The sequence below is a fragment of the Penaeus japonicus genome, unplaced genomic scaffold (assembly GCF_977035675.1).
Source record: "Penaeus japonicus unplaced genomic scaffold, GWHDUDI00000001_assembly GWHDUDI00000001, whole genome shotgun sequence".
Taxonomy (NCBI): domain Eukaryota; kingdom Metazoa; phylum Arthropoda; class Malacostraca; order Decapoda; family Penaeidae; genus Penaeus; species Penaeus japonicus.
The window spans coordinates 30630703-30657636 of record NW_028234403.1 but is presented as its reverse complement, the minus strand read 5'-3'; the positions used below and the strand labels follow the sequence as shown (position 1 = coordinate 30657636).

The 26934-nt window shown below is 47.3% G+C and overlaps 1 protein-coding gene across 1 annotated transcript in view; it reads right to left on the bottom strand.

Annotated features, from left to right (window-relative positions):
• Positions 1-562: 562 nt before the first annotated feature.
• Positions 563-26934, bottom strand: part of LOC122253381 (uncharacterized) — a 46727-nt gene continuing 20355 nt past the window's right edge. The window contains exons 6-8 of the mRNA XM_086544822.1: positions 3953-6015; positions 3285-3417; positions 563-2746 (exon numbers count right to left, since the gene is read on the bottom strand). Of these exons, the coding sequence (XP_086400948.1) occupies positions 713-2746; positions 3285-3417; positions 3953-6015 (4230 nt within the window). The 3' untranslated portion in view covers positions 563-712. The remainder of the gene's footprint in view (positions 2747-3284; positions 3418-3952; positions 6016-26934) is intronic.

The window sequence follows — 26934 nt, the reverse complement described above, 5'->3', positions numbered from 1 at the left end:
AAGGCAATGATAACATAAACGATTAAATGCTAATCGCGTTCGGCTGATGAGTGAAATGCGGGCGGTCATTACTTGAGGGAGGGAGGGGTTATCAGTGATGATGATGAGTGTGATGGGGACTGATGGTGATGAATGTGGTGATGGTGTGACTCTATGGTGGTGGTGAAAATTATTATGAAGCGATTATGAAAGTTTGTAGTCGTAATGGTTGTGGTGATGGTGATGACGATGATATGATAATAACGATAATTTGATAAGATAATGATGATGGTGATGAGCTTATGCTTTATATGATGTTGACGATAATGGCAAATACGACAGAATGACGGCCATGATATAAACAGCGATGTCGCAATACTAATCATAATCATTATGAAAATTATTACAACGATCTTAGTTATAATAATTACCATTAACATGTTCACAACATTCTCAATAACAACAATGGTGTTATTATGAATATTAAAAATATTACAAAACTACTGAAAATAAAAATAATGTCACAACGACATGCGAATGATACTGATATCATTTGATAACAATGGCAGACCTCCGTTGGTCTTGACGCGAATCCTGTAACCTCATAGTCATGATGCCGCAATCACGAGCGAGAAGAAATTGCAGGATCAGTTTCACATCAAGTTAATTGTGCAAACAGAACACAAGACTACATATTTCTTCAATACTGAAGTGCTTCCCTTCCATTGCCTGTCTATTGGAGGATTTGCAGATGCACGATCTGGTAGGGTACGTTGCCCGCCTCGTCATACTCCATGCCCTCCACCATGTGCGGCACGGCCTGTACAGCCTGCACGGCCTGCACTGTCTGCCCCGCCGACAGGCCGTCCACCTGTACGTACTGCACGGGCTGCATCTCCGTCATCTGGCCTTCCACCACGGCCTCCACCAGCTGCCCCTCCACCAGGCGGCCCTCCACCACGGGTACCAGTGTCGCCTCGCCGCCCTCGCGCCCCACCCCCATCACCGTCACGGCGGCCGGGGGGCGCTGGTGCTGCAGGGACACCGCGGGCGGCGCCGACGATACTGCCGCGGGAAGGTAGGCCGAGGCCGACGGCGGCGCCACGGTGGCGGGCGCGCTGCTCACGTAGGACGCCGCAGCGGCAGTGGTGACGGCGGCTTCTGTCGCGATGGCGGTGGGCGCTGCGTTCGTGGCGGTGGCAGCGGTATTGACGGAGATGGCAGCGGTGTTGACGGCGGTGGTTGCGGTGGCGGTGGCTGCGGCGACGGCTGCGGTATCCCGGTGCTGCTGGCGGATGTGGCTCATAAGGGTGTTGGGCCTTGGGAAGCGCGCGTCGCAGTGCGGGCACTTGTGGGGACGCTCGCCCGTGTGCGAGCGCTTGTGGTACGTGAGGTCACCCTGCTTGAGGAACGTCTTCTGGCACTGGTCGCACTTGTAGGGCCGCTCGTTACGATGCGACCGCAGGTGCAGCTTGAGCTCGCTCGGGTACGGGTACGCCTTGCCGCACAAGTGGCACAGGTTAGTGTAAGAACGGCGGTCCGTGTGGTGCCGCTTCATGTGGTACGAGAGGCGCCCTGACGAGAAGAACACCTGCGAGCACAGGCGGCACTGCAGGCGGACCACGTGCGTGTGAATCTCGTTGATGTGCACGTTGAGTGAGTCGAGGGTCTTGAGCTTGGCGCCGCAGAATTCGCAGGCGAAGCCCTCGCGCCGGTGGCACCGCAGGTGGTCCGTCAGCGCCTTGCGGGAGCTGAGGCTGCGCCCGCACACTGGACACGCGTGCGGGCCCGCAGCCTCAGTCGGGTGCGCGCGCCGCATGTGGCACTCCAGGCTGACCCGCGACTTGAAGGCCGTGTTACACACCAGGCACTCGTTCTTCTTGCCGTGACCGGGGGTCGCCTTGCCTCCCTTCCGTCGATGCGGACACACGTGGTGGTCGCGGGCGTGCAACGAAGGGAAGGCCAGCGTGCACGCGGGGCACGGCCACGGGTAGTGTTCCGGGTGCTGCAGGTACCTGTGGCGGGCGAGGCGTGAGGGCGTGGCCACCACCTTGCCGCAGACGTCGCAGCGCACTGGGAGGCCACCCGAATCCTCGCTCCTCGAGCTCTCGTCCTTCAGCGAGTCCTCGCCCTTGAGGAAGGTGTGCAGGAGGCTTGGGTGCTTCCGCTGCACGTGCATCTCCATGGCGTACGACGTGTCAAGGCGGAGCGCACACACGGGACACTCGTTCTCGCCGCACAGGTGTACCCGCAAGTGCTCGCGCAGCTCCTCGTCGCCGCCGCTGACCGCATCCTCGCATAGGTAGCACCGCTCCTCGGCACCGTCGTCAGGCGCCGCGACCGGAGAGCCGTGCGGGAGGGCGTCGCCGGGCGCGTCCCCTCGGGTGTGCAGGAGGCGCTGGTGGCGCGCCAGGCGAGACGAGCACGTGTACGCGCATGAACACTGAGGGCAGCGGAAGGCCCCAGCCACGTGCGTCAGGACGTGCTCCACGTATTCCGCCCGCGACGCCAGCGCCTCGCCGCAGCTGCACACGAGCTCCTCGAGGTTAAGCTTCGACACCAGCTCCTCTGGCGGGATGTTCTTGACGGGGGACGCTGGCGCTGGCCTGGCGAGTGTGGGCGTGGTATGCGGGCGCGGGTGACGGGCGGACGGTCGTCGCTGTCTCCCGGAGCGACGTATGGGGTTCGAGTGGTCGCCTGCGCCCGTGTCCTCGGGGTGGCTCGTCTCCAGTTTCGTGGGCGCGAGCCTTGCCTCCGCATCCTGAGACTGAAAGGAGAAGGAATTCATTTAACTTTATTTCGAATATGTTACGTTCAGCTGATCACAGATTTTTATTCAATCGTCGAGATTAAGCTGTTTAAATATATTTAAGTTTTGATTTCACAGAATGATTATCTGAAAAAATAGACAAATTATTTTTTTCCATACTTGTAAAATCCTTTATGACAATGCTCTCTTCAAAGTATACCAATCGGCAAACCCGTCTTCATATTTAAAGGACAGGAAAGGAAGGTTTCTTATGCTTCAACAATATTAATGTGGGAAATCAGTGGTTCTTGTTCATCGCCATGTTTAATAATGATCAATGAGTCTCTTGGTTGCATTTATCTAATTTTAAAAAATACATAATTTAGAAAGTGAGTGAGTGTAAGGTGTGAGGTTTCCTCGCTCACAACTTAAACTGGGTGGGAAAACAGCTGTTTCTCTGCTAGAGTACTTTCATGGAGTTGACCCGTTGAATACGCTTGCCTCAAGCCGGCGAAACCAAGAAAAGGGAACTTTAAGGTCAAGGCCCTGGACTGGCCTGCCGTGATGACCTCGATCTGCTGCCACCTGTGGCACTGCCTCGCTTACGTCTGATTATTGTGGTGATACTGGCAACCGTTGGGGTATTTCCTGCCCCTCCCCCTCCCGCAGGATCACGAGATGGAGAGTGACTTTTGTAGATGTTAACAATGAGTATGAGTCAAGGTACCATATGTAAATCACACCTAATGCCACAGTCAACTTCACTGACGGGGATTCAAGCCCAGAAAGAGTAGCCTCTTGGTGGTTCTGAATCTTTGTCGAGGCAGTTGATTAAGAATCTAGATCACAGTCTTGTTTCTGCCAAATAATATTGCCTTCATTATGTATTTGGGGGGATTCTGGCAATTTGTCAGGTTAATAATACGACGATGTAGACTAGATTTGTTTTACTTAAACTTTGATCATCACAGATTTTGTGTGTGTGTGTGTGTGTGTGTGTGTGTGTGTGTGTGTGTGTGTGTGTGTGTGTGTGTGTGTGTGTGTGTGTGTGTGTGTGTGTGTGTGTGTGTGTGTGTGTGTGTGTGTGTGTGTGTGTGTGTGTGTGTGTGTGTGTGTGTGTGTGTGTGTGTGTTTGTGTTATGAGTATAGTGTTTCTAACGTTACATCACTTTCAACAAAATATCAAAAGTAATTTGCACTCGACTATCTGCACAATAATTACACTAAGAAAGTTGTTGCAGCTGCTGCTCCGGCCTCCATCCGGTGGCGTCTTCGACAAACTGCACGTAGATGACCTGTACGGGCTGTGCGGCCGGCTCTCCACCGCCCCTTTTGCCCTGGCCATCCTCTCCCATCGACCCGTCGCCGCCGTCGTCGCCACGGACGTCGGCGGCCTCTAGCAGCAGGTCGGGGCCCATCTCCAGTAGTTCTCCACTGCTCAGGTCCTCGACCACCTGCGAGAGCTCAAGCTGCCCCTCAAGCTGGCTGCTGTCTAGGTCCGTCACCGCGAGCTGTTGCACTTGCAGCGTGGATGGCGCCAACTGTTGCAGCGTTGTCTGCAGGCGAGGCTGCGGTTGGACAAGGGAGGTGGTCGCAAGGCTGCTAGGTGACGGGAACACCTGCAGAGGCTGAGGCAGGTCGGAGGGCGCTGCGTGGGACAGTGGATGTTCTCTCCCCGTGGCGGCCTCCGCGCTGGCGAGTCCCCCGACGTCGGCGGGCGCGTGGGTATCGACATCCTGTGCGGACGCCTCTTGGCAGATCACAGAGGAGGTCAACTCGTCGATCTTCTTCTTGGAGTATTTGAGGCGCTTACCCTTCCTGGCCGCCGTGTGCTTGAGCATGTGCTTGCGGAGTCCCAGGGGTCGGATGAAGGACTCTTGGCACAGCATGCACTGGTGGGGCCGCTCGCCTGTGTGGGACCTGCGGTGGTAGGTCAGATCGACGGCCTTCAGGAAGGAGCGGCCGCATACGTCGCACTTGAAGTCCCGCTGGTTGCGATGCGCCTTCAGGTGTCGCTGCAGTTCCACGTTGTTGACGTAGCCTTTGCCGCACTGCTCGCACAGGTGCTTCCTGGGCGCGTGGTGCCGCTTCTGGTGGCCCGTCAGGCTTGTGCGTGAGTAGAAGTCCAGGCCGCACTCGTGACACCGGTGCGTCTTCTCCTTGGTGTGCACGGCATTGATGTGCTTCTTCAGGTAGCGGCTGCCTACGTGCGCGCCGCAGAAGCCGCATTCGGCGGTGCCCGGGTGGCGGCTGGAGCGGTGCGTGGCGAGCGCCTTGCCCGTGTGGAAGCTCTCACTGCACACCTCGCAGGTGAAGTCTGCCGGAAGCCCCAGCCGGTCGCCGTGGTGCACCTTTATGTGCGAGTGCAGGGCGTCGACTGTGGGCGTGACGGCGCCGCAGTACTGGCAAGGGTACTCGGTGAAGTCGGGGTGGAGCTGCCGGGCATGGTGGTGTAGGTGCGACATGCGCGTGAAGCGGAGCGGGCAGGCGGGGCACTGCAACTCTCCGACAGCGTGGCGGCGCTCGTGATCGCGCGCACTCGCCTCCAGACTGAACCTCCGGCCGCAGACGCCGCATTCATGGGGGAACATGGCGGGGTGGGCCGTGCGCAGATGCATGTAGAGGCTGGACACGGAGCCGCACTCCTTCGCGCACACCTCGCACGAGGTCTGGTTCCTCCTGGTGAGGCGGCGCTTCCGGCTCGGCCGAGCTTTCCCCGCCCACTTCCTTGCCTCGCTCGCAGGAAGAGCTTGTTGCTCCGCTCCCTTGGACTCCTCCTTCGCGTCCTCAGCCTTACTGGCGCCTCCCGGGGTGTGAGCCACATCCTCCTCCTTCACCTGCATCTCTCCAGTGCTCCCTATTAGGGCGAGGTCGTGGCCGGTGGAGAGGCAATGAAGCTCCGCCAGGACTCTGGAGGGGAATGCTTGTCGGCAGTGACCGCAGACGCACTCTGTTGCCGTCGACCCTGTAGAGGCGCCGTGGTCTTTGCGGCAGGGAAGGGCAGTCTGCCGCAGGGTCACGAGGCACGGGTCGCAGGCGGTGTTGTCCTCGTACGTGAGGAACCTCCTTCGGCACCGCTGGCAATCGCGCTCTCGCTGTTGGTCTCGGTGCTGGCCTGCCAGGTGGGCAGCCAGCTGGGCGACGTCCATGAAGATAGTCGGACAATGCGGACACTTCCTGAAGGAGGCAGGTACAGTCACAACGCGGCGGGTGGGCGGCTGGGGCGCGGGCGAGGGCCCGGTTGCGCCGCGGAGGAGGTGGAAGTCGCCGCGTTGAGCAGGGCCCGTCTGAAACACACAGCAGGAGTCAGCACCGGCCCGTTTTAAATCACACCTCAATCTGCACCACAACACCAGCCACACCACCTCCAAGCGACAAGGACGACTTGTATCAAATATTTGTTTTGCCTGTTGCTTGCCTTTTACGTTATTGTAATAAAAAGGTTGCATAAGAGCACGTAATGATACATTATTCGTTCGAGAAAGAGAAAGCGAGAGAGAGAGTAAAGGGTGCAGAACATAATTATGTGGAAGGAAAGGAAGAGGTTGAAGAAGAAAAACATACAGCATAGAGAAAGTGTAACATCAATGCATGAAAACGAGTGAAAGCAAAGAAGAAAGACGAAAAACAGTAAAATAAAAACGATAAGAAAAGAAAAATGGATCCCGACCAACATATACCCAGTACAAACTTAGAGCACATCATATTCAAAGGAAATAAGCCTACGATTTGAACTAACCTTCACTCGTCAATAAACACTCTGTAAAGAAAACTTCTAAATATGCTAACAATGCTCCTTCGCTTGCTTTACAAATGCAATGATGCTGCTTTAAATTCTGGAGTAACTGTTTAAGGCATGTAATGAATGTCTGACGCGGTAGACGAGAAAGAACGACTTCAAAATAATTGAAACTAGTAATCAAAACAAAAACGGCAACAATAATGATAACAGTAACAGCAGCACTGAAAATGAAAACATTAATATTAATGGACATGAGAGAACGATTTAAAAATTAACTGCAACTAGTAATAACATATACATCAACAATAATGGTAACAGTAGCAGCAATGATAACATCAATAACAAAAATGAGAATAACATGAGGACGAAAATACTATGATCAAGTAGTCTGTGCTCCTTTAAATGAGTAGGAATGCGCGTATGAAGAGAAAATCATGAGATACTCATTCATGAAATGATATAGAGATTATTTACAAAGAATTTAATTAATCATTTGGTCGATTATATTCAAACTGTTTTGATGGTGTTATCTTTATTATTTTACAATAATTACAATTCAGTTGTTTTTACAATACTTACACTTCAGTTGTTTAAAAAAGTAATATAAAGAATATAACTGTACATGGAAATACATAAACACACACATTATACACACACACACACACATAGATACATACATACAAGAGTTCCCGATTCTATATTTGTGTGTGTTTGTATATATGTATATGTATATATGTGAAAATGTGCTTGCGTGCATGTGTGACTGTGCGCACGCCGCAACTTCACATTCTAGTTAAACGTAACAATGTCCAAAACATCTTAACATCATTTTCTTATTAATTACTTGTTCTGCTGTTGAATGCGGGTTTGTGAACACTGTGCTCTGTTCATGCAACTCTGTGCTCCCATTATTCTCTTCCTAGTGGTGCTGGTGGTCCCGAGCCTGTGTGGGGGCCACATAGGCACGGTGGATGGCGTCAAGGCGGAGCTCGTGCCGAGCACCGGAGGCATCGGGCGTCGGGAGGAGCTCGGCCACGATATACTGTTCTTCGGTCGTGGAAGGACGGAAGTATGGGATTGTATGGATCGGCTGTGCGGTGGAAGAGGGGGCGGGGATGGAAGTGGAGGAGGAGGAGGAAGAGGAAGTCGACGTGGATGTGGAAGGGGCAGCGGTGGCAGCGGCGACGGTGGACGTGAGAGGATCAAAAGACGAGCGCGGAGGCGAGGACCGATCGTCGGCGCGGAAATATCCGACGCCGTGGATGGTCCGAGATGCCCCTGCGATAGCCACTCCCAAGGGAGAGGCGGCCATCTGCTCTACCCCGTCCTCCCCCAGGGAATACATCGACGCAACCACCATCCTGCCGTCGCCGTCGCCCACCCGGGACACCCCTTGCACCACCGGGGGCACGGGCCCGCCTGCCACCACGTCCTCCAGTCGTTCAACAACCTGGTCGACGTGAACGAACTCGAGCATCAGGTCGTCCTTTTTGGGGAGTGCATGAGCGTGCCGCGCCGTGCTCTCGTGCTTGGCTGTTTGCGCTTCGGACGCCTGGAGTCTCTTCCTGTACTTCCCGTGGTACTCCTGGCGGTGCACCCGCCGCATGTGCTTGGCCAGCACGTTGGGCTTGGCAAAGGACTGTTCACACACGTGACACACGTGAGGCTTCTCGCCGGTGTGCATCCGCCGATGGTAAGTAAGCTGAGACGAGATCTTGAATCTGAGGCCACAAAACTCGCACACAAACTTCCTTACGTTGTGATGGACGCCGGCGACGTGCGTGCGCAGGTCCGACGGCATGACGAACTTCTTCCCGCATACTTCGCACAGGTGCCGTCGGGCTGCCTGGCCCAGGTGATTCCTCTTGCGGTGACTGAGCAGATTCGAGGCGTCGTGGAAGACGGCGGGGCACTCAGGGCACGGGTATGAGATCTTCTTTGTGTGACAGTCGTTTATGTGTCTTTTGAGGCAGTGTGGGACGAGGAGCGTCTTGCACTCCGGACACGGCACGCGCTTGTGTTTAGCCACGTGCCGAGAAAAAAGCGACGTCCGCACTTTCTTATGGCACACCTTGCACTCACGGCACTTTGCGTCGCCCTCCCCCTGCCCCCGGCCTGCCTTCACCCCTTCATTCTGCACCATCCCTACCGAGCATCTGTTTTTATGGTGAGTCCTCAGGTGGCTGAGGTACCCTATAAATCTCCCCTTTACGTTCTCACTGCACATAACACATCTGACAACCTTAAGGTCAGAATGGACCTTCTTGAAGTGTTCTTTCGCAAGGGCGAGACTGGGCAGGACGTCCATGCAAGCGGGACACTGGACGTCGGAGGAGAGGCAAGCTTCCCCTTGCGGGGGAGGGGACATGGCTGAGGATCCCCTCGGTCTGTCCGCTGCGCCGGTATCTCCCTCCACCTTCTGCGTCTGGTCTGGAGGCGCCGCCAAGGAAGTCTGGGAAGCCAACTTGGCCTGGGATTGCGGAAGCTTCCTCCGCAGGCTACGGGTACTGGTGGCGGCGGCGGCAGCGGCTCCCTGGAACACCAAGACTGCTGGTTCACACTTCCAGGAAGGATAGAGGGAGACTATACCAGTAGCATTCCGCAAGTGATTATTACAAGGATTTATTTTGCGACCACTGTCCTTCATTGAAAAATTGCATATCATTCCGTCCCTCTTTTTGCATATTTACATAGTATGCACAATTGTTTATCAATAAGGGTAATAATGGTTTGTTTTTTCAATAATACATATAGATAACTACGTGAAGAGTATCTCCACGAAACATCCCAGCAAGAACTAAGCTTCCCTCCGTATAGAGCCGAAAACGTTTATTCACCATATGTGAAATTACTGGCCACAGAGCTTGCTTAGAAGTACTAGACATAGACATTTATATCGGCAAGATAAAAACAGACAAACTTCCTGGAAATTTATTGGGAGTTTTTCTTAGAAACAATGATTCTAAAATGCTAGCTATAAAATTCCTGGTCCTAAAATTAATTTTTCAACTGACTTTCCTAGGAATAAATTACTAAAATGTATTTTTTTCGCGAATGTTAGCTATGAGTAACAGTTCTTCCCGTTCCAAATGAATTATCTAACAATCTATTAACAGTTCCTCCACTTCTCTGTATTACTGTCTGTTTTGCTCTGATTCCCCAAACTCTTGGTCTTCGTTATTTCATTTCTGTAATCTCTACTAGTCCCTGTCCCTCTTCCCTCTTCTCTCTCTCCCTCGCTTCCGCATACACACATATACTTACATGGAGAATAAATAGAAAATTTATATAAAAAGCATCATTTCCATGTGTTATATATATTTTTATAGTATAATGGGCTAATAAATATACAAATAATCATATAATTTTCATAGGAGCTTTATTGAAAAAGTTTATCTTATCACTGGGTTTGTAAAAGTTTTTATCCTTACATCTGGATGAAATTCTTTGAATTTAAACCTTTGGGAATGATACCAGCATCTTTTTAAAAATCTCATTACAAATAATGGTTAAGTTAATTGAATATTTATATAATGTCAATCCATCAAAAAATAAATAGGAAAATGAAATGGTCATTTTCTTGTAATATTTCGTTACGTAGATTATTTTTCAAGAAACATAATGTATAATTATGTATGCGAATATCAATTTCCGATTTTAACTCTCGTAGACAACGTAGACGACCCCGTCTTGCTCCACGTCGTAGCTCTGGTCGTGACCAAGGTCCTGCACGCTACCCACAGCCGAGATGACCTCGCCGCCCATCTCCATCGGCACAGTGATTTGAACTATCTCAGGAATCGGCGCCGAGCCATCCTCCAGGCCCTCGGCGAGCTCTGCGGTCCTCGCGTCCTCCTGGCCGGCCTGCTGCGTGTTGCGTCGTCGAGGCTGGCCGCGCTGCTCCTGGCTCTTAGGTCGCCCCTGTTTGAAATACACGCCAGGGTACTGCGCGCGGTGGTCGTGCTCCATGTGCCGCTTGAGGTAGGACGGCACTCGGAACGACCGACCGCACAGGGTGCACTGGTGGGGCCTCTCCCCCGTATGCAGCCTCTGGTGGTACGTGAGGGACACCTTGCTTTTGTAGCCCTTGCTGCAAGTCGCGCACCAGTAGTTCCTTTCTCCGTGGTGGACGCGGGACAGGTGGATGCGCAAATCGGCCGGGGTGAGGAAACCCTTCTTGCATGTGTGGCAGATGTGCTTCCGAACCTCTTGCCCCATGTGGACCCGTTTCATGTGGAAGTGGAAACTGGCTTTATTGTGGTACACCGCTCCACATTGCCGGCATTCGTACTTCTTCTCTTTGGTATGGAGGTTCATGTGGATTTCTAGGTTCTTGACTGTGATGCCACACACCTCGCACGTCTGCATGGCCTGGCTGTGGTTGCGCATGTGGTATTTCCACTGCACTTTGTGGGCAAAGGACTCGCCGCAAATCTTGCATCTCACTGGCCTCTTGTCGTAGCCGGCCTCCTTCGGGTGCTTGAATTTGAGGTGTTGAACGTAGGTGGAGTAGTTCTTGAGTGTAATGGGGCAATATTTGCAGCAGAAGCCATCCACCTCAGGGTGCGCACCTAGCAGATGCCTCTTCAGCTGGTCCACTTGCCGGAACTTGAGTTTGCACGCAGGGCACTGATGCGAGCCGTACTTGTGCCCCCACTTGTGGGACAGAAGCATCCACTCAGTGCGGAACTTCCGCTCACACTCGTCACACTTGTAGGCGAATGATTCAGGGTGGTCCTTGTACTTGTGGTGGTAGAGCTGGGTGGCGAACATGAAGCTGGAGCGGCACAGATTGCACGCGTGCGGCTGTGTCTCCCCGTTCGCGAGGGCAACGTCCTCGTGATCCAACATGTGCTTGTGGAAGTCAATGGCTAAGACTTCCTTCAGGCATACCTCGCACACTCTGACGCCCCCACGCCCATGTTCACGCGCTTCATGAGCTTCAAAATTCTCGTAATCATTAAAATCTATACTACACTGTGAGCAGGTAATCGCATACCCGGACTTATGGCAAAGTTCCAGATGCGCCATCAGATGGTCCCTGATGGAAAACCGCACCGGACATACTGGACACGTCATCACACCGTTAAAGTGATGAACCACATGAACTTTGAGGGACGAGGCATCCATGCACTGCTCCTTGCACAAGCGACACTGTCTCGTAACGTTCTCATGGCACTTGTCCATGTGGCGCTCCATCGACACGCACACGAGAGACGAGAAGCCACAATAGTCGCATTTCAAACTGTCCTGCTCTGTGACTCGGCTCTCTTTGGCTTTTTTCATGTCCTCAGACTCTTTGCTGTCTGATATAGGCCGTTTCCGCGGCGATTCCCCTTCGCCAGTGGAAGCCTCTTCACCCCCCTCCCCTCCACTCTCTCCCTGCTCCTCCATCTTGTCGATGACGACGTTCTCGGTGCCCTCGAAAGGCTCGAGCAGCGTCTCCAGGTACTGTTGGTAAGCTTGTTTGTTGTGCTCCTCCAGGTGCTCGTCGTAGGCCTCCTTCACGTCGAAGTCGCAGTTGCACCAAATGCAGCTCAGGTTGATGGGCACGGGAGCGTTGTCCCCTGTTATATCTTCCTTCATCTCCATGAGCAGGTCCTCTTGGTGCTGCGCTGCCGCCACCGAGCTTCCGGCCAGGAGGCGCTGCGCGTCGACATCGGGGTGCTCGTAGCGGACGTGGCGCCGCAGCTGGGACTGGAAGGAGAAGGCGGCGCCGCACACGGGGCACGCAGGTCGGCCAGAGGCAGCGGAAGTGGCATCATCGGCACCGTCACCTGCACCCCCTCCCTTCCTCAACCACACCGCCTCCGCCTGCAAAGACCAAACACTGGGCATCAGTACCGGGCCCCGTGTGCGCGCTGCCTCCGCCCCCTTCCAGGCCTCCTACAGCACACTACAGATCTCTCTCTCTCTCTCTCTCAGAACAGTATTATATATTTTTTACAAATGCCTTTCGTGCAATCCTGGAATGCGCATTCTTATACGAGAATTATAAATGTTACATGCATATTAAGCAAATACTAGCACTATATACATACATACATACATACATACATACATACATACATAATATTCATGAAACTTTTCTATTGTTATCTCTCCATTCACCCTCAAAAATAGGCGACTTACAGTTTTATTGAATACTCTATACGGTTATGTACGTCCATATGCAGCATAATGCACCGCTCAACAAATGATCAGATTTTTACTTGGGCTCTTGATTTCAAAGATGGCATTAGTATTGTGCTACTGCATCGCACCTTTTCTTAACGTGCTCTTTGTGTTTTTTATGTATTTTGCGGTATCCTAACATCATATTTGCTTAATGATGTATAGAGTGCGTCTTCGAGATGACATTTAGTGTCTCTTTCAACTCATTCAGAAATTGAAAATAAATGAAAAATCGTAGTTGTTGACCCTTAAAATGTAAATATCATATTTATAGTAGTTTTATCTAGATCTGTTTTATACAAGCCCAATGGCATTCATCAATATACATGGTCATACGCTACTCATAGGTACTGAGCTAATTTTATTGTGTTGTGCTCTCATTTGAGTTGTCATGTCAGGTTGTCTCCAGAGGCGATATGCCACTGGTTGAGTTGCCGCTTTCGACGATTTTATCTTACAGGAAAGGACGTAGAACCACGCTTGGAAACACCTGGCAAGAGAAGGGTTCCTACAGAGAGGTTCACTTTCACATAAGAGAGAGAGAGAAAAAAGAGAAAATGAGTATATATACATTTCACACACGCACACGCACAGACACAGACACAGACACAGACACAGACACAGACACAGACACAGACACAGACACAGACACAGACACAGACACAGACACAGACACAGACACAGACACAGACACAGACACAGACACAGACACAGACACAGACACAGACACAGACAAAGACAAAGACAAAGACAAAGACAAAGACAAAGACAAAGACAAAGACAAAGACAAAGACAAAGACAAAGACAAAGACAAAGACAAAGACAAAGACAAAGACAAAGACGCAGACGCAGACGCAGACGCATACACATACACATACACATACACATACACATACACATACACATACACATACACATACACATACACATACACATACACATACACATACACATACACATACACATACACATACACACACGCGCGCGCGCGTGCACACAAAGAGAAGGAGAAAGAAAATAAATAAATAAAGAAAGAGAACGAAAAAGAGAAAAAAATCCTGATATGTAGTTTCAATTTTCCCTCAAGAAGTCTACTAGTTTCAACAAGATTTGTAAAATAAAACACAAGAATGAATATATATCTTTAATCAAGACTCTAGGGGGGAGGTAGATGAGATTTGGGGTTCTGGGGAGTCGGTTACTTGAACGGACTCCCCTACCATAACCCTGGATTCTATAGGAAAAAAATAAAAATATACAAAAATAAGCCTTAAATGTCAGTATAAAACGCAAGTTATACAATTTTCTTTGGTAAGCTACATAAAAAAGTTACAATGATTAAGTCAGGTCATTACTATTGTCCAACACGTCCAACACGCGTGACACAACCCACATCTGTTCCACTGATGGGTAGCACTGTGAAGTTATTCACTCATTTTTCCCTTTCTCTACATTTGCCACAATGAATTATGATCATCCATCACCGAAGAATGCAAAGCCAGGACAGTGTTTCTCAGGTTATGGTATTCATCTAATCTCAGGCGCCGATCGATTTGAAGAATGATTCCAATGCAGGCAACATGATCCTCTGAAAATATTTCTTCATCTCTCTACAACGCATGTCAAGGACTTATATTGCTAATATCATCCTAAACATTAACTTTTCAAAATGTCCCACTGCAAGACAAGTGTGTATCTAGAGAGGGTCTCCCAGCTTGCTTGTGAATGTTTAAAGTATAAAAGGAAAAAAAAGCAGCTCCTGAGATCCATTTGGCGACCCGCCCGTCACTGGCGATTCTGAGGAGCATTTTCAAATGGCTTCCCCGTTCCCCTTCCCTTGCTACACCATTGAAAAAACTCCCACATATCATATAAAATACATCATCTACGTATCTTCCACAACCTGGATAATATAAACGCCTTCCTCAACTGTGATGATTTGAGACTCGCCCATAGGAACACCCACACTCTCTACCCCAGCGACGTCATCCATGCCCACATCTTCTACCCCCTCCACCATGCCCATGTCTCCCACCACGCTCATGCCTCCGATTCCGACTTCGTCTCCAATCACAACCGCCTTCGTGACTCCTAGGTCGAGGTCACTAGAGGTGAGCGGAGTGGCTTCCCGCCCGTCAGTCTCAGCCCCTAGGGTTTTGGGCGCGCCTAGGCCGGTACCTGCTCGCCGCTGTGGCTTGCGATACAAGTATGCATACGGGAGGTGATGCGTTCCCTCCATATGCGTCTTGAGCATTGAAGGCCGATGGAAGCCCTGTCCACACTCCTGGCACTTGTAAGGGCGCTCTCCTCTATGCACCTTCAAGTGGTAGGTCAGTGCCGACTTGTTCTTGTAGCGCTTGCCACAAAGCTCACAAAAGAACTGGCGCTTGTGGAGGTGGACCTGCTCGTCATGAGTACGCAGGAGGGCACTGCTAATGAAACTTTTACCGCACACCTTGCATGCATGTGCTCTTGCACTTGGGTCATGGCGAAGTTTGTGATGAGCCAAAAGACTTGACCGCTGGAAGAACACCTCACCACATTCCTCACACGGGAACTGGATGGCTCTTGTGTGGAGGTTCATGTGAACATCTACGTGGACAAAGAACTTCTTGCAGACAGGGCACTCCTGTTTGGGAGCATTCAACCTTTTCAAACCGTGCTCCTTGGCCATGTGCTGGTTCATCAAAATGCGGCTGGCAAGCTTTTCCCCACACTCGCTACAGGTCAGTTCTGCACGATCCTCCAGCAAATCGGCATGAGCTGTCTGGCAGTGATATATATATTTGCTGTACGAGGCCAGCTGGCTTTCACAATACTCACAAGCAATTGAGGTAACGTCACCGTGAGCTTTCAAAAAATGGCTCTCCACATGGTGCCGGTGTCTGAACTTGAGTTTGCACACAGGGCACCAACAGGAACCACTCCTGTGTCCTTCTACATGCAGCTCAAGAGCACGCTTCCCCTTGAACCGGTGGCCACACATTTCACACTCATTACTAAATTTATACGGATGCAGGGAGTAGTTGTGCCGAGAAAGGGCTGCTGGGCTGGAGAACATGAGCTTGCAATCTAGACATCTTTGGACTTGGGTTTTGCTCAGTCTGCCCCGCTTCCGTCGCTTGACAGCCCGCCGGGGCGTGGGGAGCTGTGCCGCAAGAGGCACTGGCTTCTGCATCTCCTTGTGCTCTTCGGAATGCTCCTCCATCTCATCTTGGGGAACAAGCTCACCACACTGGTCACATGTGACAGCCTCGTCAACACCAACCTGCCCAGCCTTGTGCGGCTCACGTCTGTGTTTCCGGTACTCATCAAAGCTGCCTGTGGTAAACTCACAAAACTCACACTTCAGTAAGAAGTCACCAGTATGCTGGGCTTCCATGTGCCTCAGGAAAGGATACTTTTTGCCAAAATGAACAGAACAGAATTCACATGAAAAAGAACCCAAAAAGTGTTCTACAATGTGAAGCTGAAGCTGCTTTTTGTGCAAGAATCTCTCAGGACAAAGCCTGCACACGTGAAACAGTTCATCTGGATGTGACAGTTTCATGTGGAATGACAAGTCTGCCATGCTAGCAAAAACAAGCTTGCAGCTGGTGCAGTCTGTCATCTTCCTAGGACGTCCTCGCCTGGCCAGGGGCTGTGGCTCTGCAGAGGGCACCTCAGCAAGACCTTTCTCTTTCAATAGCTCAGCATATCTCTTCAGGCAATCATTCACATGCATGTCCCGGTGCTCCTCCTGGTGCTGCTCATCATTCAGAGTAACAGCACAGAACTGGCACTGGAGATGGGCGCCGTGAGTGCCGTCCCCAGGATCCCGCTGGGCAGCACAGGTGGCAAGATGTAACTTGAGCCCTGCCAGGGTGCTCTCCTCTGCTCCACAACGGCTGCATTCATAACAGCAGCGGTGGGAGACAGCAGAGCGGGCTGAGGTGAGGGTATGGCGGCAGGACCTGCACTCAAGCGCCCACCGCCCCCACGAGTCTCGGCTGAGGTTGAGGTAGGATTTTAAATTGGGCGTGGCATCCAGGAGCTGCAGGACCTCGTCCCCAGGAGACTCTGCCAGGGACTCCTCTTTTACACCCTCAAGGATCCCCTCGTCATTGCCCTGAGGAAAATACGGCCTTTTGTACTACTTCTTTATGCTATCATTGCCTCAAAGTGACCAATCATGCAGGAAATGGGCACAGCACTCCCACAGTGTTCAAGTTGTTTCTATAAAAACGTCTACTTTTACTCTTTGAATTCAAATAATGGAATCAGGAACACAGCCTTTTAAAAATATTCTTTGTTACTTTCCATAGTAAAAGAATGTCAAACCTTTCAAATTCAACCAAAATCACTCTCTCATTCACTCACTAACATAATCACTTACAGATACGCACACATGCACACATTTATGCACTAAGAGAGAACGACAATCTAATTCACCCATATTTATGTCAACAAACAATATAATGTATAACAACAATACAACAAAAAACAATCACAATATATAGAATTAAACTAAAAAAACAACCGCTAGAGGAAACAGGATGTTCCAAAGGGGTTAGGGGGAGGATAGCATAAAAGGAGAGGGGGAGAAGGCACCTAAGTTGGGGAGAGGGAGAGGTGGCTCCTCTAGTGGGGATTTTGGGAATTTCGGATGGATTTTCCAAGCATTTTGTTGCACTTTAATGCTGATTACTGACATCAGTAGGATGTAGGAATTCTAGGCTCTTATGGTTTCAGCAAATAAAGAATGTAGATATATATTTACAGGGAATTATATGCACATAATTCCAGCTCACATTTCATTACCAATTTCGTCACAACTTAATCCTTTACGATGTGGCCTAAATTATTCAAATATGTTTGTATATTAAGTATTACTATGTTGAGGGGGGTGGCTATATATCATTATAACAAAAATAATAATATTAATAACATTAATAATGATAATGATGATGATGATGATGATGATGATGATAGTGATGATGATAATAGTGATGATAATAATAATAATAATAATAATAATAATAATAATAATAATAATAATAATAATAATAATAATAATAACAATAATAATAATAATAATGAAAATAATAATAACAATACCCAAAATAATTCCAACAATATTTCTAATCATAGAAATAATAACTATATTCATTATAATTATCACCCTTATTATAATCATCAAAATAAAAACAATGAAGTAGCTAATGCAATGACAGCCATTAAATGGGTTATAGCTAAGAAAATAACATGCAACCTCTGTTATGGGAATGGAAGGGCAGACGTTGTTGGATCAAGGTATGTTTGGTTTATTGATAATGATCATATTTATAAGAGTAATAGTAGCAGTAACAGGAAGTAATACTAATCACATAAAAAACATCATAAAACTAATACGAACAACAATAAGGGAATAAATAAAAAAAATAATAATAGTAATAGTAATAATAGCAATAATAGTGGTAGTAACAATCAAAATAATAATAATAATCATAATCATGATAATAAAAATATACAAAGAAAATTGTTACACTAACAATATCATAAAAATAAAAACTGAAATGATATGAAAGATGATCTTGTATCTATCACATTTGCTGACACTGGCAAGAATAACTACCTATTTACATTAATAATAAGAAAAAAGAAGATTAAAAGCAAGAAACTTGAGAATTGGGTAAATTTCCATTAAAAACAGTAGTAGTAGTGTCTGTGAAACTGACTGACTGACTGACTGACTGACTGACTGACTGACTGACTGACTGACTGACTGACTGACTGACTGACTGACTGACTGACTGACTGACTGACTGACTGACTGACTGACTGACTGACTGACTGACTGACTGACTGACTGACTGACTGACTGACTGACTGACTGACTGTGTCTGTCTGTCTTCTTCATGTTCTTCATAAGATAATTCTTTCTCACCCTTTTACTATTGTTGCTACCAATCACCTATTTTCTATTTTTTTCCAATTAAATTAATAACAAAGTATGAAATTACTTTCATCATAACATCACACCTGACATCCCCTAAAAGTCTCAATTCCTAAAACCTAATCCATAGAGCCTATTTTTCACTTGAGTAAAACACCTTTACTTTATGAAGTAGCTCTTTTGTTATTTAGGAACAACTTAAATACACAGGTAACTTCTTGCTTTATTTCAAAATGAGCTTTTTATATTATGTACATAACAATATACAATATCCATATATTACTTTGTACTTAGGTTATTATATACAATTCAGTAAGAAGGATTCACAAATTATGTAAAAATATTCTTTAATATGAGAATACTAGACATCAGAACTGCAGTCTATTTGGAAAGACCCATTCATAAAAAATGATCATGATGAGTAAAAATAAAATGTGCAGCAACTGAAAGCCCTGAGGTATTTCATTCAACCAATTCCACATAAATGACCTGCATGTCTCCTTGATCATTTGCAGCCTCATGTTGCTGTTCCTTGTCCAACTCTTGTGAGAGGGCCTGTACCATCTGCAATGAAGCTTCACTTTGTACTACATGCACAACATGGCCATCTTCCCCAACCTCTGTGATGAGCTGTGCGCCCTCCTCCCCCCCTCCTGTGACTACCTGAACATCAAGATTCTGATTTCCAGACTCTCCCAGGATCGCCTCAGTAGCTGCATTCAGAGAGTCTGGCAGAGCAGATCTGAAATAACGCCTAGTTCGGTGGTGCAGGCCATGGGTACGAGCTAAATGTGTGGTTAACTCAGATGGGCGGCTGAAGGCTGCTCCACATGAGTTACAAGCATGTGGCCTTTCACCTGTATGCGTGCGTCTGTGGTAAGTCAAATCTCCAGCCTTGAAATAGGCTCTGCCACAAAATTCACACTTGTAACGTCTCTCATTGGTATGTGTAGCAGTATGACGCTGAAGCTCATTTCTTGTAATATATGCCTTCCCACATGTCTGACACACAAAGCGAGAATAGTGTTCACGTAAATGGTGGCGCTTCACATGCTCAGAGAGCTTGCCTGGATTGAAGAATGACTCACCACAATAGGAACACTCGCTCTTGTGTTGTTTAGTGTGTTTCTCATTAATATGTGCAGCAAGGAGATACTTGCTCATCTGTTTCCCACAATATGTGCACTTTACAAGCTCTGCATGACGACTTGACTTGTGCTGGGCCAGTTCCCGCCCAGAGTGAAATTTTTCCCCACATTTTGTGCAGCGAATGTTTCGTGCCAATCCTAGTTGATCTGGGTGTCGAACAAGGACGTGTGTAAAGAGAGCATTGATGGACTTTGCAATATGAGAGCAATGCTGACAGTGAAATGAGACTGTGTCATGGTGTGTATTATCACAATGGCTCCTCAAGTGGTGGAATTTTGCAAACTGTTGAGGGCATAATGGGCACTGTATTGCCCCTGTTGTGTGAGTCTCTGTGTGATCAAGAAGAGCACCATTAGACTGAAACTTCAGATAGCAGATCTTACATTTGAACATGGGTTTTTCACCATGACTGCGCTGCATGTGGCGTTTCATGGCCAATATTGACTTGAACTTCTTTTGGCAGTGACTGCACTCATTACTGTCATCCTGCACAGATGACCCACTGACAGCATCATGTAAGGATGCAGCATCACCTTCATCTTCTTGCTTGTTAGCACCTTGCGTTGAAACTTCTGCCTGGTGAGTCAACATGTGGGAGCAATAGTCTCCCACATTCAAAAATGAATGCCGACACACTACACACATAAAGGCTGTAGGATGTTCAGCATGTACATCATTTAAATGAGCAGTAAAAGTTCCTGCATCTGTGAAGCACTCAGAGCACGCTGGACACAGAAAACTTGGGCCATGAACACGCAGAACATGCCCACCCAACTGGCGAAAAGTGCGGAAACGCATGTCACAGAGAGCACATGCACGGACTAGTGCTTCAGGATGGTACTCAGCAACATGACGCTCTATGTCTCCAAAGGGAATGACTCCGCACAAGTCACAGGGTCTGTAGCTGGCAGGGCGTCGGCGGCGTAGGCGGGTCCCTTCAGAGGGGTCGAAAACCGTGACGGCACCACTAGCTGCCCCTTCTGAACACTCGTTGGCAGGGGCATTGTCCACTAATCCGATGGTGACCACGCCCACGTCCCCCTGTAACATACACACCACCTCACTGCCATGACACAAAATTCCACTCTTGCAGTAATATACAGAACTTTGTGACTCTCAAATGAGAGTACTCGATTTGGGTATCAAACAATGGAGACTTCTTTTGATTTAATCCATATTCAGAAATGAAATAATAAGATTGGATATATAATGGCAGCCAACATATTGTGTATAAAACCTTTGTGTAACAATGTAAGAACTGTAATCCAGCAAAACTAATTCAATATGTTTACACTCACTTCGTAGACATCTTATCTATGTACAAGTGTGTTCTTTTATTATCATTTCCTATTGACTGTAGGTAGGTAGGTAGGTAGGTAGGTAGGTGGGTGGGTAGGTGGGTGGGTAGGTGGGTGGGTAGGTGGGTGGGTAGGTGGGTGGGTAGGTGGGTGGGTAGGTGGGTAGGTAGGTAGGTAGGTAGGTAGGTAGGTAGGTAGGTAGGTAGGTAGGTAGGTAGGTAGGTAGGTAGGTGGGTAGGTGGGTGGGTGGGTGGGTGGGTGGGTGGGTGGGTGGGTGGGTGGGTAGGTAGGTAGGTAGGTAGGTAGGTAGGTAGGTAGGTAGGTAGGTGGGTAGGTAGGTGGGTAGGTAGGTGGGTAGGTAGGTGGGTAGGTAGGTGGGTAGGTGGGTGGGTAGGTGGGTGGGTGGGTAGGTGGGTGGGTAGGTAGGTAGGTAGGTAGGTAGGTGGGTAGGTGGGTAGGTAGGTAGGTAGGTAGGTAGGTAGGAAGGAAGGAAGGAAGGAAGGAAGGAAGGAAGGAAGGAAGGAAGGAAGGAAGGAAGGAAGGAAGGAAGGAGGTAGGTAGGTAAATAAGTAAGAAAGTAAATAAATACGTAAGTAAGTAGACAGGTAAATAGGTAGGTCTGTCTGTCTCCTGTCTGTCTGTCTGTGCATAAATGTAAAGCAGATTATGACAACAAAACCAATATATAAGCAATAACATTAACTATTTTGTAATTGTTTACACATGGAATATGGCTATTGCCATGATGATCTTTATATCTTTATTTTTTTCCTTTCCTTAATTTTGAGCTATGCAGATCAAATAGATTACCTTCTCAAAAATAATGATGTATAATACTAATTACTGTTTTGATCATTTCAATAATCATACAACAAAAAGACATTATATTCTTATTCAACTCTTGAGTATGGGGTAAAAATTATAAGCATTAATGAACCCTTTATAAAGAATAAAGTGAAATTAATACCAAAAGGGAAAAACATGCTCAATTTTATTCTTTGTCTAATATAGGTTAAATTACTAATTAGTCTTTTAAACAATGGAGCCTTCATAATATCAGGTACTTGTAGTAATAATATAAAATTCCAATTTGGAAAAGTCACAGTCAAGAAAGGAAACAGGTTGAATACAGCTTCTAAAGGGAAACTGTAATGTTATCAGTTTAAATAATTATAAAACTTTATCAAGCATTTCTGTGATCCTGCTTTTCTTGATATCTGAACATTTTCTAGTCCATTCATTCATAAAAGCAAGCTATAAAAGAAAGAAGTGCTCATCCAAATAATATAATTCAGTTCAATACAAAATACACCAACCAATGTTCCAGTGAGTGAAGATCCACAAGCTAATATCATTTGGCATATGTCAACATAAAGAAAGTATACTGCAACATGAGCTCTCCACTATATCCATAGAAAGTGAAAATGTGTTTAGGATCTCCAAATCAGATATATGACAGCGCAATAAACAAGATTCAATAATCCACACAATCCTTCCAGGAGGTCATGACAACACGAGTTTCTTCCCCTTCCTCGGATATAACCAATTGAGCCATTCCTTGGGTTTCTTCCCATTCACTGGCCAAGACCATCTGTGATTCCTCACTCGTCTGTGGGACGGCAATCCTGGCATCCTCCCAACCCCCAGTCATCACCACCTGGGACTCCTCACTTTCTGTGGGCAGAATGACTTCCCATCCTTCAGGAATCATAACCCTTGTCCTCTCACTGTTTTGAGGGTAGTTTCCATCACCACCAGGATCCATTGAAGCATTGCCTGATGCCATGGATGATGGGAGGTTTGAACTTGGTTGTGTGATACAAGCTTCCTCAGGTTCTGGTTTAATGAGGCCCACTTCTGCGGCATCGACAGTATGGACAAGAGGATTGGCCAAGTCATCGTAAGACACTACATGGATGATATTTCCTACTTCCTTGCCTGGTAAGCTTACAACAGTTTCTTCTAGACCAACAGCTAGAGTAGCTGAATTCAAGCATTCTTTTTCTAATGACTCTTTTGAAGAAATGTTCTGGGTAGTATCTACTGTCTTTGCATGTCCCTGAGCAACAATGTAAAGAGGTGATTCTTTTTCTAACACAGCCTGTAATATGCCATGCTCTCTGGTATAGTCCTTGACACAAGTAACTCCATGCACACGTTTCATGTGCGCACTCCATCCTACATAATTCTTAAACTTTGCTTGACAGTCTTGACAGACAAACATAACATTGGAATGCTTCTGCATGTGATATCGAAGAGTAGATGAGGAAAGATATGTTTCTCCACACATTTCACACCTGTAAGGTCTCTCTCCAGTGTGTGTCTTCAAATGGTATTTCAGTTCAGCGTTGGTGAAGAAACTACGACCACATTGCTTACAAATCTTGTCTCTGCCAGAACCTATTTCATCATGAATTCTTCTCACATGATCAAGAAGCGTGTACTTAGTCACAAAGGTTTTATCACAGATTTTACATTTCAGTGAAGACTCTCGAGTATGAGTATTCAAGTGTGATGCCAAGGCATACTTATTGGACATCAGTTTGCCACATATCTCACATGCACATTTCTTTTCTGACTTGCCTTTTTCATGTAATTTCTTGTGCCTTAAGAAGTTACCCTTAACCATGAATTTCCGGCCACAGTCACTGCAGGTATATTTTGCCTTCTGAGACTCCTCTGACTCTGGGTGCACTTTCCTCTTGTGGCTGATGAGCTGGATGTACTCTCGAAATTCTCTGTTGCAGTATTCACACACTCGGTTTACCTTGTGGTTGTGCATTTTCTCTTTGTGTATGTTTAACTGATTTCGAGAAGCAAACTTGACTAAACAATCAGTGCAGTCATATTCACCAAACTGATGTGTTAACAAATGGTCATGCAAGAATAATTCTGAAGGGTATTTGTTCAGACAATAATGGCAATGGAATTTTCTTGTTCTATGGGTCTTTTCATGGGCAATAAAGAGTGATGCTTTCTTGAATCTCTTCTCACAAATATTGCACGCTAGTAAGCCACGTCCACCCCAAACAACACCTTCAATGTGAATCCCACCTTTGTGGAATTTAAGGGCATGGCTAATGTATTTGAATCGGCTTGTGTATGTTTTGTTACACAAAGAGCAACTATAATTATCTTCACCTTTTGGGATGTGTGCTATATTTGCATGATTATGAAGTTCATCCTCAGTTCCAAAGATCTTACCACATTCTGAGCAATGATGCAATCCTACACAATGTGACTCTAGATGCTTCCTGTAGAGATCTGACTCTAGAAATTTTGCACAACACATCTCACAGGTCATGATGAACTCTTGATGCTGCTGCTGAATGTGCCTTGACAGTGTGAGTCTTGGAGCCTTGAAGGAGCAATAGGGACAAGGATACTGTTGCTGCTCATGACTCTCCAGGTGACTCATTAGTTGCAAAATGGGAACTTCCTCATCACAGTAGATGCAGTTCTTGGTTTTCATTGCTCCTGGCCGGCATACACGCCCTTCCTCGCCCATCTCATTTGAGTTGCCTGGAGCTTCTGCTAGATGGTCTCCCTCATCCAACCCCTGCAATAATGGAGTATGCTGTAGACTCAAAACACAGGAGGATCATCCCCTAACACTCATCATCCACATCTAACAGGCACATTGCCATCAGCTATCAAAGTCATCAATCTTGATGATACTAATTATCTGCTGCTCATGCTTCAAGTCAGCCTGATTCATCTCATAGACATAGGTGACGTTCTCCTCCTGAGGCTCTGACGTGGCAGAGACATCCATGGAAGGATCCAAGACCATCATCTCCATAGCATCTGGGATGATGACCTGAACAGGGGGTTCCTGCTCCTCTTCCACGCGATAAAGGGTTATGTGCTCAGACCCATCCTCATCCACTAAAGATGTTCCCTTCTCATTAACTACCTCCATTTGGAGTTCTCTTGCTTTCTCCTTGCCAAAGCGAGCACACATTTCCATAAAGTGCCCTGGATGCAGGATCTTGTGAACTCTTCTCAGGTGATTCTTTGTGTCCACATCACGACGGAACATCTGGGTACACATGGGGCACTCTGAATCTCGCGTGGCTTTGTGGGTGGCTCTGTGGTATCTCATTCGAGATATGGTGTAAAAAGCATCTCCACATACATCACATTTATAGTTGCGTTCATTAGTGTGAGTTTTGTGGTGTAAAGTTAATTCCCATTCCTGAAGATATACCTTACCACATAGCTTACACCTATACTGAAAGTCACTGCGGTCACTGTGAACGCGTTTAACATGCATTTGCAGAAGGTGCTTAGCATAAAATTCCCTACTGCAATGAGGACAAATGAATGAATGCTCTTTTGTATGAACCATATTGACATGCACATCAAGTGCTGCTTTTGAACTTAACTTCTTCCCACAATAACTGCACTGATGGTCCCTGTTGTGCACCATCATGTGTCGCTTTAGAGCTATTTTGGATGGATATTTCTCACCACATATGGCACATACTTCATTGCAATCCAAATGCTCCCTATGTTCCATCTCCCTGTGTGTTTTTAATGAGGTGGGAGTACTGAAGAGCCTGTTGCATACATTGCACATGAGACCCTTCTTCTGTCCATGCACATAATACATGTGGTCAACCAGGTGCGACTCATTCCCAAACTTAACACCACACCGGACACACTCTAGCCAACCATCAATGTGGGTCTTCAAGTGACTCTCTAGATAGGACTCCTTTGAAAATCTCCTACAACAGACCTTACATTCATGAGGGAAGAGATGAATATGCTCATTATACTTGTGAGTCTGATATGCAATCATATTGTTACATACTTTTCCACATTCCACACACACAACACTATTTAAAGGAACTTCTTCCTTCTCAAAACTATGCCCCTTCCTTCTCCCTCTCCTATGCTTCTGCTCAAAGTGAAACTTCAATTGGTCCTCATTAATGAAAGTGGCATCACAGCGAGGACATGTATTGGCAGTATCAGGATGGACATCCTTCAAGTGCTTGATGAGAAGAATAGCTGTTGGAAAGCCCACTGCACACATTGCACAAGCATGGTTGGTGGGAGTGTGATTAATCAAGTGAGAATCTAGCTCATGTCTCTTATCAAACACCAAGGGGCAGTGGGGGCACTTCACTGCCTTGGTATCGATGTGAGCCTCTGTGCAGTGGATTTTGTAGAGTGGCTCATTATTGAACAGCTGGCCGCACTCGGAGCAGGAAAGGGGCTCGTCGAGGTACACCTGTGTACCACTGCTCCTTTGCCTCGTGCGCCGCCTGGGTTTGATAACCTGATAATCGTCCTGGGAATATTTTGCTTTTATTGGTCTCTTCCCCTCGCCTCTCATAACCTGTGCCTTTCCCCCTCCCAATGGCCCTTCAACCTTTATCTCAAGGTGTGCAGTCTCCTCCTGGAATAAGAAGAAACTGCACTTAGTTATGCTTCTGGCTATTCCCTCCAAAGAGAGTACTTTAATTTGTACATTCAGTTTACATTCCATTTCAGGCAGTAAACTGTTGCAAATTTTACTTTGGTCTTTTATTTCTAAATCATCAAAATTTCCCCTTATCTAATCAACAACTTATAAAAGAAAGACAAAAGTTTGCCATATACAATTTTCACAAATATATGTATGTATAGAAATCTGTATGTGTGTAAGTGTGTGTGTTTAAATGTGTGTGTGTGTGTGTGTATGTGTATGTGTGTGTGCGTGTGCGTGTGCGTGTGCGTGTGCGTGTGCGTGCATGTGCTTGTGTGTGTGTGTGTGTGTGTGTGTGTGTGTGTGTGTGTGTGTGTGTGTGTGTGTGTGTGTGTGTGTGTGTGTGTGTGTGTGTGTGTGTGTGTGTGTGTGTGTGTGTGTGTGTGTGTGTGTGTGTGTGTGTGTGTGTGTGTGTGTGTGTGTGTGTGTGTG